This window comes from Mytilus edulis, chromosome 14, assembly GCF_963676685.1.
Source record: "Mytilus edulis chromosome 14, xbMytEdul2.2, whole genome shotgun sequence".
NCBI classification, from domain to species: domain Eukaryota; kingdom Metazoa; phylum Mollusca; class Bivalvia; order Mytilida; family Mytilidae; genus Mytilus; species Mytilus edulis.
Genome location: NC_092357.1, coordinates 46,040,197 through 46,059,095, shown reverse-complemented (window position 1 = coordinate 46,059,095; position 18,899 = coordinate 46,040,197). Strand labels below are relative to the sequence as shown.

The 18,899-nt window shown below is 32.2% G+C and overlaps 1 protein-coding gene across 1 annotated transcript; it reads right to left on the bottom strand.

Moving 5' to 3' along the window:
• Positions 1 to 1,643: 1,643 nt before the first annotated feature.
• On the bottom strand, positions 1,644 to 2,699 carry LOC139504258 (putative nuclease HARBI1). The gene has a single exon (XM_071294326.1). The coding sequence runs from the start codon at positions 2,697 to 2,699 to the stop codon at positions 1,644 to 1,646; it is 1,056 nt and encodes a 351-aa protein (XP_071150427.1).
• Between the last annotated feature and the right edge of the window lie 16,200 nt (positions 2,700 to 18,899).

Here is an 18,899-nt window from a genome sequence, read left to right as displayed (position 1 = left end):
GACATCCAGTTTCGCTAAAAACAGTATTAATTTGCGCCACAACTTAATTACACCCAGTTTCGCTAAAAAAGAATTAATTTGCACCAAAACTTAATTACGCCAGAGACATATACATGCACTCTTTAGTATACATGTCTCTGATTACACCAATTCTTTTTTTGCATCACTGTATTGTAAAAACTGCAGCATTCATTTGCGCCAATAAAACAATCATTTAATTGCGCAAATATTATATACTTGTTTTCAAATGTTTGTTCTTAGTGCACTGAGGAGGTTCTTTCCGGTATTTACAGGTACAGATACCACAAAGGGCCTTCTTAGTGCACTTAGAACAAAATAGTGCACTAGGAACCTGATCGAAAGATAGAATTGACAGAAAAACATGGCATACGGAAGGAGAAGTACAACTGAGAGCAGAATAAAAAAGGAAAAAACCAATTTCTGACAAGTGCAATTAGAGGCTAAATTTGGACCAGAACGTAATAAATTTATTCTATAACCCATGTATTTGAGAAAAAATCATGAAAAACAAAGACAATTCTGTTATATTAGTATTTATTTGTTACATTTCAAAATAAATTTATACTGAATTCTGCACTTAGCTGTCCATTTTTAGTCAACTCTCTGTAAAGGATGCAACATAGAATAAATATGTTCTAAATGCATGGTGCTTTATGTATATGACCATTTATAAAATAAATTTATTATATAGAGCCTTTTTTATATCTGTTATTAGTTCGAGAAAATCATAGAATAAATTTATTCTACATTTAATGTGATTTATGATTATAATAATATATAAAATAAATTTATTTTGAAAGTAAAGTAATCTGTATGGTGAGGTTGAGACACAGAATAAAATTATTCTATGTTCAATGTGATTTTTGTCTTGTATAATAATATATAAATTAAATTTATTCTGAAAGTAAAGTTAATATATTAAGGTGGAGACACAGCATAAACTTATTCTACATTCAATGTGGATTAAAAGTATTATGATATATAAAATAAATTTATTTTGATAGTACAGTAATTATGTTAAGGTTGAGACACAGAATAAATTTATTCTGGTTATAAAAATATATAAAATTTGTTTAGGAAAAAATACACTGATCTGTATGATTTGTTTAGGCTACATAGAATAATTTTATTTTAAACCAGCGGTGTTTTTGATAATATTTGATATGTTCACATAATTTTACCTTGAAAATACATTTAGGTCAGAAAAAGATGTGTTCCTATATAATTTTCAATCTTTCATGTCTATTTACATGTCAGACATTGAAAGCCAGCGGTTTAACATTGAACAACAGAAACACCAACTGTATTTGGCACAAATGAACATTAATTTAGCACAAATGGGGGTTCAGGTGTTAGACCAACAAACACTGAGCACACCTGATGATGACTAGGTTTAAACTTTATAAAACTAGTATATTGTTATACATGTATTACACCTTTTTGTTAATGTTTCTTTCTTTAAATTAATGATGAGTCTACAGTTGTTTTTTTTCAAAGTTGCCAACCTAAGCATTGAACGATTAATAAACTTTTTGCACAAAGAGTTAAGAAGCTAAAAAATATGTGGTAGTGGAAAAGGTAAAAAATACAACATGTTAAAGTAGTTAGATGATACAATTTATTTAATGTCCAAATCTTCCATTTATCAGCCTGTTTCTAACATTTGCACCGTCATTCAAAATGCCCATATACTGTTGTCTGTCTATGTGTCCTTGGTCTGGGCGATTCACGTCAATGTCTGCCGGCAATGGTATTCTATTTGCTATACACATGTTATGTAATACAGCAACAGCAATAAAAATGTCACAGCATTTCAATGGTCTGTAAAGCAATGTGCCAGCACTTGCATCTATACAACGGAAACGTGATTTTAGAAGTCCAAAACTCCTTTCGACAACGCTCCTCGTCTTCATATGGGAAGCATTGTATCGTTGTTGATTCCTCGTTGTTGGGTTAAGCACAGGAGTTAGAAGCCATGGTCGAAGTGGATACCCACTATCTCCTATCAGCCAGCCATGATCGATTGTTCCGTCCTCAAACATTTCACTTAAGCTAGAGTTAGCCCAAATGAAGGCGTCATGCGTTGCACCTGGCCATTTGGCTACAATGTTGAGAAATGTCATGTTTGAGTCACAAACTCCCTGAACATTAATAGAGTGATAGTTTTTTCTATTTACATATAAATGTTCATCTTCTACTGGCGATTTAATCCTAATGTGAGTCCCGTCTATTGCTCCAACGATATTTGGGAAGTCATCAGTGCTATAAAAGCCTTCCATGATGTCATGCAGCTGTGCTCGATCAGTTGGCATCTTTATATAATTATTGCATACACTTTTCAGACACATTGTCACATCACGGGTAATTCTTGAAACACTAGAGATTGAAATGTTGTGAACGTCGGCATTGACCAGCTGAAAGCTACCAGTTGCAAAAAATCTCAAAGCAACCATGACTTGTAAAGAGACGGGGAAAGCGCGAGATCTCCTCGTTGGCCTTTGAAGATCATATTCAAACATTCTGCACATATCAATTATCATAGGACGTGATAGTCTGTATTTTCTTACTATATCTATGTCATCTAGGTAATCCAAAGGATTGTCAGGGTCTCGGAAAATCCGATTTCTGCGTATGTTTTGATTTTGTCTTCTAAGGTGCATGAACACTACAGCTGCCATATTTGTTTACAACTCATGTTAGGACATCGTAACGATGTCTTAACTTAGGACCATCATAAGACCATCATAAGACACCTCTTGTGTAGTCCTAACTTTATGACCAACTTTAAGAGATGTCCTAATTTAGGACACCTTTGTGAAACCCACTTAAGACTAAGACATGTCGTAAGACCATCCTAAGACATGTCTTAGTCCTAAGACAGCTTCGTGAAACAGGCCCCAGATTCATAAACATGTATTTTATTAGAAGTTGCGATGTGACTGTTTATAAACCCAACTTAAGACAATGCATATATCTGCTATCAACAATGCAAAAGGACACTCCCCTTGAAATATGAAAACATCAATTTCTTCAGCTGATTTTGTTATGTGGGACTGAGTAGAAATACTGTGCAGCAATTTAAAAAAAAACAAAATATCAATATATGAATGTAAAATAAACAGATAAGAAATAGTAAAAGTTCAACAGGTTTTTCTTAAATTTTTAAAACATGTCTCTCTCTGTAGATGCACGTGCTAAAAATTGTCTTTTTTCTTGCTACTGGATAGGCCTGGTCTGAAAGAAATAACGACAAATTCAAAACAGTTTCAAATAATTTTAGTAACCATACCAAAATTTATAATCTTTAATAAAGAAATTGTCTGTCTTTCTTTTAATCTTACTTATGATGTCCATTTTGTTTATATAATATTATTCACTCTCTTTATTGTAATTAATAATAATTTTTAGTCTTCCTCTGTGTTGAAGTCCGTACTTTGACCTATAATGATTTACTTTTTTAAATTGTGATTTGGATGGAGAGTTGTCTCATTGGCACCTATACCACATCTTATATCTATTGCCTCTGGATACAGAAAGATAAAGATGGCTATGCTATGCACTTGAACAGTAATTATTGAATTTTAATTTATACAATAAATGGATTAATTTACAGTAACTAATTAAACTTTTACAATTTAAAAGTCAACAATCTATCATATTAAAACCTCATTATTACATACCTAATCTTCATAATCAGAGACACTGAATAAGTCAGGACTGAATAACAATCTAGTCTTTTTTGCTGGTGTTTCATAACAGTTTTCTCACTCTACAAGAAATATTTGAAGTTTAAAATGCAGGAACACTTACTCTGTTATTGTTTTTCTTCAGGCATATTTCTTTATTTTTATCAGGATTGGCATGTATCATTCCCAACTTCCTGAATATGCATGTAATATTTGCCATTGGACATTCAGCCAGTCATGATCAATCAATCAATCAATCATAGAGTCTTTAAACAGATGAGTGGTTCATGCCTAGGAGACAGCGAACTGAATACACACATAACAATTAAAATCAGGTTTCATTTAGTCTTAAACAAAACACAGGACTGGTGTTAACAATACTTTTACCTATCCCAATTAACATACCAGAAAACAAGTAAGACATGTTCCAAAAGGAACAGCAGCTTCCTCAGGTAAAAATGTGAGTAATCATGTACCCAACACATTCTCCTTTCAACAAAATATTCATTTTCCTCTCAAAACGTTAAAGATGCGCGTTCAGCACTCTGATACAAAAATATATTGAAATTTAGGTACATGTACTTTAGTCAACACTTTACACATTTTATTACCAAAATATGAGTGCAAATGTCTCGCCTTTGTCTTACTTATCATTGAAATCATATTGAAAGTCTTTAGTACAATTATCAGGTATACAGTACTTAACTTTATCAATGCACAACTTACTAGTACTACAATGTATGACACAACTAAAAATTGTCCAATGAACCATAAAAATGAAGTCGAAGTCAATTGAGACCTGTCAGACGGACATTTCCAGCTGACAATGATTCCATACATGATACACCCTATATAGTGGTCCTACTGCTTAAAGTATCTGAGAAATTGACCATCCCACAAACTCTATACATTGGCCAATGAACCATGACATTGAGGCCAAGGTCAGACGGAACTTGTCGGGTGGATATGTACACCTTACATTCATTTCAACAATTCATACACCAAATATAGATGACTTACTAGTTATAGTATCTAGATAAGGTCTTGCTTAAGTTACTTTATTTTTGATAACTGATCCATGGAATAAGGTCGAGGTCAGGTTAACCCTACATGTACCTATAGCTGACGAACATGTCATGTTGCTAGGAACCCATATACCAAACAAAGTTATCATATTACTCATAATAAGTGAGTTTTTCATTTAACAAAACAAAATGTATCAAGCAGTTACTGACCATAAAAAATGAGGTTGCCGGGACAATGACATATGACAGACGGAAATTTCGTAACATAAGGTATGAAGCATTTAGATTGTCTAACTTATAAAATATAATGCAGAACACACACATTTGACAGATGAATACAAATGATACAAATAGTTATGAATTAATTCTATAAAATTGAGGGCGTATATTGCCTGTTACTCAGATATGTAGTACCTAGTTTGGTGAATCCAAAGTTATAATATAATGAGTACAGTCTGATGTGTAAATAATGGTATACTTATCCCCCATATATATATTTGCATGCTGTTTTTTTTGTGTTGACGTCCGAAATACTGCACTCACGGTAGACTTACAGTTAGGGTTTTTTTGCTTGTGAGAGAAACATGTTTAACCCCGCCACATTATTTATGTATGTGCCTGTCCCAAGTCAGGAGCCTGTAATTCAGTGGTTGTCGTTTGTTTATGTGTTATATATTTGTTTTTCGTTCATTTTTTACATAAATAAAGCCGTTAGTTTTCTCGTTTGAATTGTTTTACATTGTCTTATCGGGGCCTATTATAGCTGACTGTGCGGTGTGGGCTTTGTTCATTGTTGAAGGCCGTACGGTGACCTATAGTTGTTGATGTCTGTGTCATTTTGGTCTTTTGTGGATAGTTGTCTCATTGGCAATCATACCACATCTTCTTTTTTATATTAGCTTATTGTTCCTGCTTTCCGTAAAAAAAGAATGGCTTTTCCATGATATTATATGTTACATTGCTCCTACCAAACAAATAATGAAGGTTAAGAAAACATTCGTTTATATGTAATGAAAGCATTTGAAGACTTATGTACGATTTAAGTTAGAATAATGTGTCTTGGCAGAGTGGCATGTCTTCTTACAAAGTTATTTGTATCTTCTGAAAAAACGCGTAAAAAAATCTGACGCAGTTTGTCTAGTACAAAACGTGTAAATAACATAAAGCATGTTGTCATTCTGGGTGTATGTATGTAAAAGCTACCACTGGACATCAGACATCGTTATTATCGTCATCCTCATCATTCTTTATATATATATATAAATAATGACCGGAGTATCTTATGGTAAAAAGGGACATAAAAAGGTGGTTAAAACTTTGCTCCATCATGGTTATCAATCTAAATATATATAATTCTCTAATTTCGTTATCCTCTTATAAAATACAAGCACTACATGTATCATGGTTCTGGAATGATTTATCCGGGCTATTGTTTCATATGTAAATTTTAAAATAATAAATGGCGAATTAACTAAAAAAATATATAAACTATGAAAGAACGAAGCACTTACTTCAAAGCTGATTAAACCCGCGGGGATTTCAAGAAAGCTTTTTACACAAGACAAAGTCAATGAAGAGATTTCATTACGAACCTATCTTCTGGATTTATTGTTATTTTGTTCAAGTCCTGAATATGCACGTAATTTTAGCCACAACACGTTCAGCAAACTTAAAAATAGTCTCCTTAAATATTTTTTTATCTGAAAACGATGAAAGCTCATTTAGTCGAGCGTTTCGTTGTATAATTAATCAAGCCCCCCCCCCCCCCGTAGTATCTTTGTCCGCACTGATGTCGTTTCCTGCTTCGACTCACTAAAAATCGAGGTATATTAGTCAAGTTACCGCCACTGGATATGAAGCATGTACAATGTACAGATTTATCATTAGCTTTGAAGAGAATGGGATACCAAACAACATATCCATATTTTTGTTTCGCCTATATATTTTTTCGCCTTAAAGGTCTTTTACATATTTTTAAATTGTTGAAATTTCTATTACAATTAATGCACTTTTGATTATAAGTTGAAACAATATATATATAATTAATTATATATAATATTACCTTAAAAACACATGCAAGCGATTTTTAGTTTCTTGATCTTTTCGTTTTTAGGGGCCTGAGGTTGTGATGGTTCAAACCTCGCACATGGCAGTTGCGTTCAAAATTCAGTCTTAAAAAATAAAGTTGAGAATGGAAATGGGGAATGTGTCAAAAAGACAACAACCCGACCATAGCACAAACAACAGCAGAAGGTCACCAACAGGTCTTCAATGCAACGAGAAATTCCTGCACCCGGAGGCGTCCTTCAGCTGGCCCCAAACAAATCTATATACTAGTTCAGTGATAATGAACGCCATACTAAACTCCAATTTGTACACAAGAAACTAAAATTAAAAATAATACAAGACTAGCAAAGGCCAGAGGCTCCTGACTTGGGACAGGCGCAAAAATGCGGCGGGGTTAAACATGTTTATGGGATCTCACCCCCCCCCCCCCCCCCCGCTCCCCTATATCTCTAGCCAATGTAGAAAAGTAAACGCATAACAACAGGCACATTAAAATTCAGTTCAACAGAAGTCCGAGTCTGATGTCAGAAGATGTAAACAAAGAAAATAAACAAAATGACAATAATATATAAATAACAACAGACTACTAGCAGTTAACTGACATGCCTGCTCCAGACTTCAATTAAACTGATTGAAAGATTATGTCTTCATCATATGAATATCAGGCACAATCCTTCCCGTTAGTGGTTTAGTATCATTTATTTAGTAATGATTCTTTATGTCGTATATTCCGTTCCCTTTTCAGGAATGTGACTCACCGAATTATTACCGAGTTTGAAATAACATGACCAATACGACGGGTGCCTCACGTGAAATTCTTCCCTATAGGGGTTTAGTATATTGATTGAATATAATTATCAGTTTTCACGACAAAAATCTTAGATTCTCTCTTGGCATTCCGGCTTTCTCCACCATTACAGTTTGATAACCACGAAATGAACAATATTGTGCTGAAAGTTACGTTGAACACTAATAAATCGGTATTTCGGTTTTAGCACCCAGACTCAAGGCATAGGGTTTGAAGATCGATTGGAAAAAAGCAACCGTTTCTAATCACAATGTTTCATAATCAAAATAATGCTTTACTTTGAATACATGGAGGGCAAGGCCTTAACCTATATATACGTTCTCACAAGTACGAGGGTTAGGATGGGGTCAAATTTCAACCATTTTTCTCTTACTATTCTCTCTATTTTTTTGTTCATTATTCTCTATTCTGTAAATCCCCATCCACAGCCTCAGGTATAGACGAAGTGTCATATATGTGGTCTAGTAATGTCAGCAGTGTGATCTGCACATTTATCATTTTGTAGAAAAAGATGAACGGGTGGTGTTTATACATTGTTTTGATGTAAGATATGATACATCTTTTCTATAAAATCGATTGATTGACAGATTGTTGGTTGCTTAACGTGCAGTGTCAAATAGTTCATGCATGCATGCATGCACGGAACGAGAAGCTATTTTAAAACAATACATACCATGGGGAATACCTGTAATAAGGGTAGACCGGGATGAAGTGCGGTAAGCTTTTTATAAATCTTTAAAAACAAATAAAAGAAAGGATAAGACAAAATGGTACGCATTCTCAAACGCCTATTTATCGGTAATAATACTTGAGGGTCTTGTTGAAGTTGATAGAATATCGAATCACGGGACTGGGAAACGCAGAATAAAGGACAAAAAATATAGCATATACAAAAAATATAAAGAATAGAAAATAAAAGGATGATCAAATAGAGAATAATGAGCAAAATTATAAAGAATAGAAAATAAAAGGATGATCAAATAGAGAATAATGAGCAAAATTATAAAGAATAGAAAAAATGTTTTAAAAATTAAAAGAATACCAAATCGAGGGACCATCCATCCAGACCATTATACTTTTGTAGTTGTCAATTTTTGATTAACTGATTTTTTTATTAGAATGATATAAAATGACCACACATTAATAACCTCTATGAAATGACACAGATTCAAATAATTTACAATCTTCGATTTGTTTAATTCATGTTAGCAAACAAGTGCCGCATATCTGTCTGAAGTTGTTAAAATAATTATTGCTAATTATAACAAACGCGGCTTAACAGCCTTATCATTTTATGTAATGCACGCGTACGTTGATTGTAGGCCCCTAGTGTTACCACATGCCGAGAAGACTTCAAATGGAAACACAAGATAATTAATGACAAGACGTAGGACACTGATCTGTAATTTTGTATGATATGATCACTTGGTATTTCTCTCTATGTACGTGCAATGAAGATGACAGACAAGTGGAAATTAAAAGGAGGGAAGACAAGTTGAACATAGACAGAATAGTTTTCCAGTTTCGTTTATGAAACATTCAGCACAGTTCAAGAAATTGGAGGTTAGTTTTGCTCAGTATACTAGAGGTGGGATTAGGGGTGGGGTCAAGGATACTGGGATCCCCTCGTAGATCCCCGACATATATGCTAAATGCATACTAGACGTTTTACAAGTCTCTGCGTATGCCCCTTTTCAAATCCTCGATCGATCTGCATCTGCGAATACCAATTTGCATATTTTTCTACGATATTACTATTACTAGATTTATTTCACTTGACTGGGCGGAGTTTAAGAAGTTCGCTTATTTAAGACCAGTCCATCTATAAACAGGAGTTTTGGGATAAGATCATCAATGAAGTGTCCAGTTATTCGTCTCATATCATACACTCAGTTCTTTTGTATATGCGTTTGGTGACACTGATTAGTGATTAGAATTCAATAATAATTATAACGACAATCATCCTTATCACACACATCTTCAAATAGACTGTCCTTATGCGAATTAAAACATAAGCTCCGCCCGATCAGTTGAAAAAAAACGTTGGTAAATATACATCAGAATATCGATCATTCCATAATAAACAAGAACAATTTGGAATATAACATTTATGGAACGCCACAACTGCCTATGATAACGATAATCATATCATTAAGGAAAGAGGTATAGGATATAAAGTACTAAATGGTGGCCCCATTGCCGGCAATGCTATTTTAGCAATTATCTCCTTAAAAAGCGCTTTTAATAAACTAATTATGGAAAAACTGCTGTTGTCTAATTGAAGCTCGATATCTATTTGCGATTTTACCGCACTCAAATATATATGGTCCCATGGCTTTTCTTGGTGAATTTTGGGGTTTTTCACGATACCTGACGATTTCGCAGAAAAATTTCCCTAATTTTGAGCAACATAAAAAAAATATTTCCGGCCCTTCATACTATACATTTAAGGACAATTTTGTGCTTGCATGAAACTTCATTCATAATGCTTTCCAGAAGAAAAATATATAAAAGACATAACAACCAATCACAGAGAGCCATCTATTTTTATCTCTATGTCATGTTCCCTTCATAAAATGGCTGCGCCCATGTAATTGTATTTGTTACATTGTTACCTATATCATGAAGCAAATTAAATTAAATGTTCATTCTATAACTAAATTTGACTATACTACTCTGACAATTTGTTATATCACTAAGATAAATTTATATACTACAAGTGTGGACACAGATCAGTGTGGATAGTATGTTTGGATGTTTGACAGTGTTTTGTAAGACAAAAGAAGTTCTATGTTTTTCCCATAGGGTTCTATATTATTAACTATGTTGCATAATATGACAACCAACTTGAGCATTAGGAGAGTTGTATATTTTATATTTAGTTTTTTATGTTCAAGACGGGCATACAAGAGCTCGAGACACTAATTGCATTAATTACCAAATGATTATGTCAGATAGAGTATGTTCCAAATTCTTGATTTTGGATATATTTTGAAGCTAGTAGAAGAGGAACACATAACAAGTTAATTTTTTCATGGTGTGATTTTTTTTTATATTGAAGATGGTATCTGAAAACATGTATTTGCTTACTATTTGTATGGTTCTATTTATATTACTTTGTGGAGAATCAACATTATCATAAGTAAAAAATTTCGTTTAAATGTCGAAATTGTTTCTCAGATAAGAAGACATTTAATAGTTTTTAGTAATTAATTTACTCAGATTAGAAGACATTAGTAATGACAATGCCTGACATGATGCTTGGGGCTTATTTAGTTTTATTGTTAAGTACCCCCCCCCCCCCTTTTTAACATCCCTGGATCCGACTCTGAAGACTATTAATAATGTTTCTAATTGGTAATCTCATTATTATTTACTACGGGTGAAAGTTGAAGTAATCTTTAAACATTTAAAAAATTAAATGTTCACCTTCTTTACGCTTAGTCTAAGAACAGCTGTTAGGACACACTAGCTATGAAATTGTTGCATAGAAAGATGGAACATGTACCTATTATTTGAGCAAAAAGTGAAAGATACCCAGGGGCGGGACCAGCCATTTTTAAAAGAGGGTTCTAAACATTTGTTCCAATTTAAAACCATTGATCGTCAAAAAACGGGCGTTCAAAGCACGGAACTCTAACTGGCTCCGCCACTGAATTCAAAGGATATTTATACTCATAAGTCTATGAAACAATAAAACATCATTGCGAAAAACAAATAAACGACCAATAGACTATTTTATGTAAAAAACTAGTTTTGAACATTTTCATAAGTACCTAAAGAACTGTACTCACACTCTTATGCAATCTGTTTGGCACACAGAATAATTGACAAAAAGTCTCCATCTTCATGGATAATATGACCATTTCAGTCAAAATATAATACGCTGTTCTTTATAGGTCACCAGACACTTCTATCAAAAGGAATTTATAAAGAAATACAAAAGTTTAGAAGACAGACAAAATGACAGAAGTTACTACAACCACAGAGAACATTAGTGAAGGATACATTTTGAGAAAAATCTACAGAGGTAATTTAAAAGATTAAACTTGCTGAAATTAATTAAGAATCACAATTGTTGTTTTATTAAAAGTGTTCCTTATTATCTCATCGCAAAAGGTTTTGAAAGTGCTAATATAATTCATATTTTGACAATTGTAGTTCGGCCGGAATTGTTATTAGTGAATTAAAAGTCATTATTTCTTATGCGTGCAATGTATCGGTTACTCTATGAAAAGGAATATATTATGAATTTTAGAGCGAGGGCCTGATATGTGATGTGCAGTTGTACAATCATTTGCATATCTTATTTATACGGCGATCAGATCCGGCTGCTCCTTTAGTCCTTGTACATCTCTCTGAAACATTTGCTTACTTTACAAGTTACAGTTCGTTTTTGACAAGGTTAGTGTAAGATGTTGCATGGGTGGCACAACTTTTACCATCTTGAGTTATGCCCATTTATAAACAAAAAAAATGCTGGATTTTTCGCTTCTGTTCTCTAACTTTAGTTTGCCTCAAGCAAATGTAATAAATCGTATACACAATGCATATTACCATAAAACACAGATCAAGGTTTAAATTGAGTGGCATCAATTCTACCGTTCTTGAGTTAAGGCCATTTATAAACATAAAAAATGCTGAATTTTTCGTTTCCGTTCACTAACTTTAGTTTGTCTCAACCGAATGTTAAAATCACAAATCAGTCTTAACTACTTTAATCCTGTACATGTATCTGAATGTGGAAGTTGACACGTGTATATTTACGAGCGGGGGCATTTGTAGCCCATAGACACATTTTCCAATTTTTTTTATATGCACTGTATTTTTTATTTGATCTTTCAGATAGTTTTGGTTGAACGGAACAATGGAAACATGTATTTGGGAATATTAGAAGATAAAATGTTGACATTTACAAAGATAATTGTTCGAAAAGTTAAGAAGAGTTTGAAGATGAATAATTCCAACTACAGATCTGTATGTCACTAAAAGATCAGATTACTTAACGATTAGTACCAGTTGCATTATAACGAAGCTTGTCTCTTGTGTGAAAAAAAAAACAAAATTATTCTAACAGATGACCAGTGACAAAACATTGAACAAAATCTTCAGGATTATATAAGCAAACAAAAAAGACTTAGATGTATTTTTGAACTGTTTGTATGCCATCACATGACAAATCGAAACGATAAGGAAATTGATTTTTGGCCATATAGCAATTCTATTGTTTTACATGCATTCTGAACTGTTCCGATAGAATATTTGTGATAAGATAAACTTGACAGAAATTTGGTTGGCGGGGGGGGGGGGGGGGGGAATAATTTTCACTCAATACAGATTTCAGAAATTGAAAAAGAAAATTTCAAATATCATGTTGCCAAAAAAAAAGAGGGGCAAGGGTATATTTTTTTGGGGTGAGGGTTCAAATAGCAACAGCATAGTGTATTGAACAAAAGCATAAAAAGAGGTAAATTTATTTATTTATATTTTTTTTGGGGGGGGGGGGGGCAATTCGCAACAGCATAGCGTATTGCATAAAAGCCAAAAATTAAATATAAATTCAAATGATATAACCAATTCTAAGTTTTTTGGCTACCATTATTCTGTGTCAGAAACCTATATTGCATCAAATATTTAATTACAATCCAAATTCAGACCTGTATCATGCACGAACATTGTGTCTATTTTTGTCCCAAATGTTTAGGATTTGACCTCTGCGGTCGTATCCAGCTGCGCTTGGCGAAGCAATTTATTGTATCAGTTTGTCTGTAATAAATAAGACCGATGGAATTTTCTTTTAAATTATTTTAATTTTTTATCATGAGATATTTTTAAGATTATTTTTATATAGAACAAAATTCATATTGAATGTAGGATAAATTAATTCTGTGTCTCAGCCATACAGATAACTTTACTTCAAAATAAATTTATTTTATATATTATCATAATCCGAAATCGCATTGGAACTAGAATAAATTTATTCTGTGTCACAGCTTCACCATACAGATAACTTTACTTCAAAATAAATTTATTTTATATATTATTATAATCCGAAATCGTATTGAATGTAGAATAAATTTATTCTGTGTCTCAGCCTCACCATACAGATAACTTTACTTCAAAATAAATTTATTTTATATTTTATTATAATCCGAAATCGCATTGAAACTAGAATAAATTTATTCTGTGTCACAGCCTCACCATACAGATAACTTTACTTCAAAATAAATTTATTTTATATATTATTATAATCCGAAATCGCATTGAATGTAGAATAAATTTATTCTGTGTCTCAGCCTCACCATACAGATAAATATTATCATAATCATAAATGACATTGAATGAAGAATAAATTTATTTTATGATTTTCTCGAACTAATAATAGATATTATGGCTCTATATAATAAATTTATTTTATACATGATCATATACAGTAAGTACCATGCATTTATAATAAATTTATTCTATGTTGCATCCTTTACAGAGAGTTGACTAAAAATGGACAGCTAAGTGTAGAATTCAGTATAAATTTATTTTGAAATGTAACAAATAAATACTAATATAACAGAATTGTCTTTGTTTTTCATGATTTTTTCTCAAATACATGGGTTATAGAATAAATTTATTACGTTCTGGTCCGAATTTGGCCTCTAATTGCACTTGTCAGAATTAAGAGTGAAAAAAGAGGAAAATTGGTTTTTTCCTTTTTTATTCTGCTCTCAGTTGTACATAATTTCAAATTTTTGTCATTTTAGTAATTATAAAGTTATTTAACAGTTGAAGTCAGTATTCTTATGTTACATGTACGTGTAAATAGGTTAATCGTTATGAGGTAAATATGACACAATTAATAAAATTGAGAAAGGAAATGGGGAATGTGTCAAGTTCCATTTATTGGCGCAATTCATATTATGAAAAAAAGAAGAGATGAGCGCGATTCAAACCTTTACAATATGACAAATTACTCCTAACCGTTTTGACAAACCAGTAAATTCTTCGCTCGGGAATATACACCTGATAGTAATCTTCATTCAGTAACTTTACAATACCCAGTCGTGTCATTTCCGTATATTGTACATGTAGATAGCACGTGTGATACATGTACATACACCAAAAATACCCATTCAAGTGATTTTTATTTTTAGAAAAACTCCATTTCGGATAAACATATATAAACATAAAATTACAATTGAAAAAATGTATTAATAAGTTCAAATGTTGTTTTATTAAATGCACCTAGGTATGTATTTGTAAACTTATGTTAATTCGTTATTTCATGTATCTTTTTTTTTCTTTCTTCAATTACTTTTTTTATCTTATTGTCTTATTCGTAAATCGAAAAACGCACACATCTGAATAGAATCATATGGTATTGAATGATTTCTTTAACTCAAAACTAGTTATACATGTACATGTAGATGCCTCTTAAATTTATTTTTTTCTCATTGGGTTGCTTGTCCATTATTTGACGTTTACGCTATATTCTTTTGTTCTGTATATTGTGAAAAACCGCTCATCTATCAATTTCACAAGAACTATAATACTCGTAAGTCCTGAACATTGAAGTTTAACTTGCTATCAATTTTTTGTATAGTATACGCACACACATAAAATAAAATGAAACACTTTAAGGCAGTCTAAATTATGCAGTGCATTTTGAAAATGTAGTTTTGAAAAACCGGTTATTTTTGTTTCATACTTTTCTCTCCCTTTTCTTAAAAATAAGGACACGTGTCACTGGTTAATATAGAACTAGTCAACCATGAATATTCCCAAACAACAAATTTTTAATTGGTTTGTCACACTTGCTTATATTGTCAATATTACCAAGGAGGTTATATTAGAAGGAGAGAGAACACTCTGCTTGATACAAAATTAGCATCCCCAGGATAGCAGTTCGATCAGAGAAAACTGATCAAATTATAAAGAAACCGACATGTTTATCATCCACTTGACATCGCCCTCTGATGTACCAGGCTGTTACCGCGAGCAGTTCGGGCTAATAGATAAATTGCATATGTCACGTGGTTTTTATCAGTGAGTGGGTCATTAAAGTTCAGGTGTATTTTGGTAACAATGCAGTATATAGGTGTTATTGATGTGGAAAAAGATTTGACGCGCAATTTCAAAATCAACCGTCTGTCTACGGTGAAAAAAAGATCAAGAAATGACAAAGTTATGAGGGTTTAAGGGAAAGTAAGTATGCAATTTTCATTCAACACTACATTGCTTTAAACAAAGATTTTCGCTTCACCTGTCAATTTCTGTTTATGAGAATTGGCAGGTAATAATCATAGAAAATATAAGAATATGAAAAGTACTTTAGTTACTTAAATGAACAGTTTTGTCCATATATTTGATATATTAAATTTACTCACATATTGAGATTTTATACCTTTAGGCAAAGTAATGAATTATATGTTAAAAGGGAAAGATAATGATTTGTTCAAGTTATTATCTTTTTCTCCACAAAATTTGTACAGGTTATTACTTGTACAATTATATTTATACAAGTAATAACCTGTATGATGGCATCATACAAGTAATTACTTGTACGAAAATTTTGTACAAGTAATAACCTGTTCAAAATAATAACATGTACACGACATATACAAGACATGTAATATACTTTGATAGACGGTAAGATTGAAAAAATTGTTACATACATTTGAAAATTGCCTAATTCACTCAATTTATAGGTGCAAATAATATTAAAGTTTGATGTAAAAAAAAAAGCTGATACATCACTCTTTCATCTGATACCAATTTTTTTTATGATATCTTCATTCGGGAATTTACAATTAGCGTTCCCGTGTTTGAAAATAAAAAAATAAAAAATCAGAAAATCTCATTTTTGCGCGTTTTACAAAAAACTGCACCGTGGGAAAACTCTACGACAGGGCTTAAATGAAAGTATAACGTTTTCTCCATCTTCATGTGCATTTTGAGCCGTGAGGTATCTCGGTCCAATCAAACTCTTTAAATAAGCGACTTTTCACGATTTGTCACTCCACTATTAGCCGTATTTGGCACAACTTTTTGGAATTTTGGGTCTTCAATGCTCTTCAACTTTGTACTTGTTTGGCTTTACAACTATTTTTAACTGAGCGTCACTGATGAGTCTTATGACGTAGACAAAACGCGCGTCTGGCGTACTAAATTGTAATCATGGTACCTTTGATAACTATATGCAATCGAAAATGCAGTTCGCACAGAGCTGGATTCTATTCCACCACGCAAATAAAATTCGAAGTAATAGATATCGAGTCATGCATCATAATCAGCTAATTAAAGACAGACAAACAAATTACACAAAAACTTATTAATATTTGGAAACAATTTTTTACAACATTCTCACAAGCATCATGCACATATTATCTCTAATAAATCAAAATACAATTGAATAATAAAACAATAACATTTTATTATTTGTCGCAAATTATATCATCTGATATAGTGCTTGTCTCACATCATCAGTCATGAGTTGTGTTATAATTCTTACTTTTGTTAATTTTTAGTAACCTCGATCACCGCAATTGAATACTTCAAAGTCTTTATCATCCATATGAAACAATATCAGACGTTTTTCACATTTGTATCCAATCAATATTTCATAACGACCTCCTGCTTGTTTCAAAAAAAAATTTGGAGTTAAATTTATATCAGTTGCCAGTTTTGACGGAAATATTTGTTAACTTTTGTCATTATCTTTCTTTTAATCTATAGCATGATTGCACACATTTAGATGTAGCAGATAAAATATCACTGTTATTTGCTTTTCTAAACGTAAATTCTGAAAGTACATCATCTCCCTTTTATTAATACATGTAGTATTTTTTTCAATTTTGTTAATGGATAATCCAAGTTTTACATTGTTATCAATTTTCCAACTTGCACAATTAAATGACACAAACAATTCTTTACCTGTATCGATTGAACACTGTTTTATATTTTGAGTTCTATACCGGTTTCAATGTTACCTGTACATGATGTAGCGGAATCCTCGAGCTCAGACGTGTCATCTTCAATGTCCATTATTTAATAGTTATCCCATAAGGACGCAGTGTGTCAGTGTAAGATCAACCCGATGGCCGGAGGCCAGAGGGTGATCTAACACTGACACACCAAGTCCGAGTAGGATAACTATTTTACATCCCAGCTCTTTTAGAATAGACGAAAAACCATTTACATTTCAAAAAAATCTAGTTTAGAAGGGCACACAACGTTCCATTACAATATACTTTATTTATTACTAAATGATGTATACCCTTTATGACCCCCAAAAACGATGAGTAGATATCAAATAATGATAACTCGCCCCAATTGCCAATCGGCCTACACTATATCGCCATTTTATAAAAAATCGCCCCACTCTTGTTTAATGACTCGCCACTTGAAAACGTGTTAAATCAAATAGAACAATCAGTCTGAAAACTCACTTATTAACGAAAAAGGTTTAAACCCCACTGAATAAAGGTCTGACAACTCGCCCCACTTAGTTAGTAAACGGTTCATAGTTTTAAAAAAATCCGATAAAATCGTTGAATGTAAATGATATGAACCTCAGAAGTCTTATATATTGTCTTTTGATATAAGACTGGAGGTTCATATCATTTACATTCAACATTTTTTTTCGAATTTTTGTTTACTATCAATGTTGAACGGTTGAACGGTTCAACATTGGAGTTAACAAAAATCCGATAAAAATTAACGGTTCAACATTGATAGTAAATAAATCCAATAAACATGTTGAATGTAAATGATATGAAACTCTGAAGTCTTACACTATAGGACTATCGTTTATTAGTTCGCTATCCTAACTAACTGATTTTGTGTGGTGTATATTACACAAAAAAAAGGGGGGGGGGGCTTTAAAAAAACACCAAAATACCCAATCCTACAGTATATGTTTCTGTTTACAGAATAATAGAGATATTTCGTATTCTAAAACTATTTTTTCTCACATGTTTGTTAGATATGTTGAAATTACAGACAAATGTTTAGGACGTATATCCATCCCCTCTTTTCCAATTCATTAGTTAAAGATACAGCTCTGAAGAATATGCAATAACATAACATTGATAATTTAGCTATTAACAATAAATTCAGTACATTTTTCTAACAAGTGAAGACCAATGAAAACATTTAATATGATTTGAAATTAAGTAGGATCTTGTGCATGGTTTCGTAGATATAAATGATAATTCAACATTTTCGATTTATGTTTTTCTTTATTTCATATTCTAGTATATTTCATAACATGTTAATATTTTATGATGTATCTGATGTATA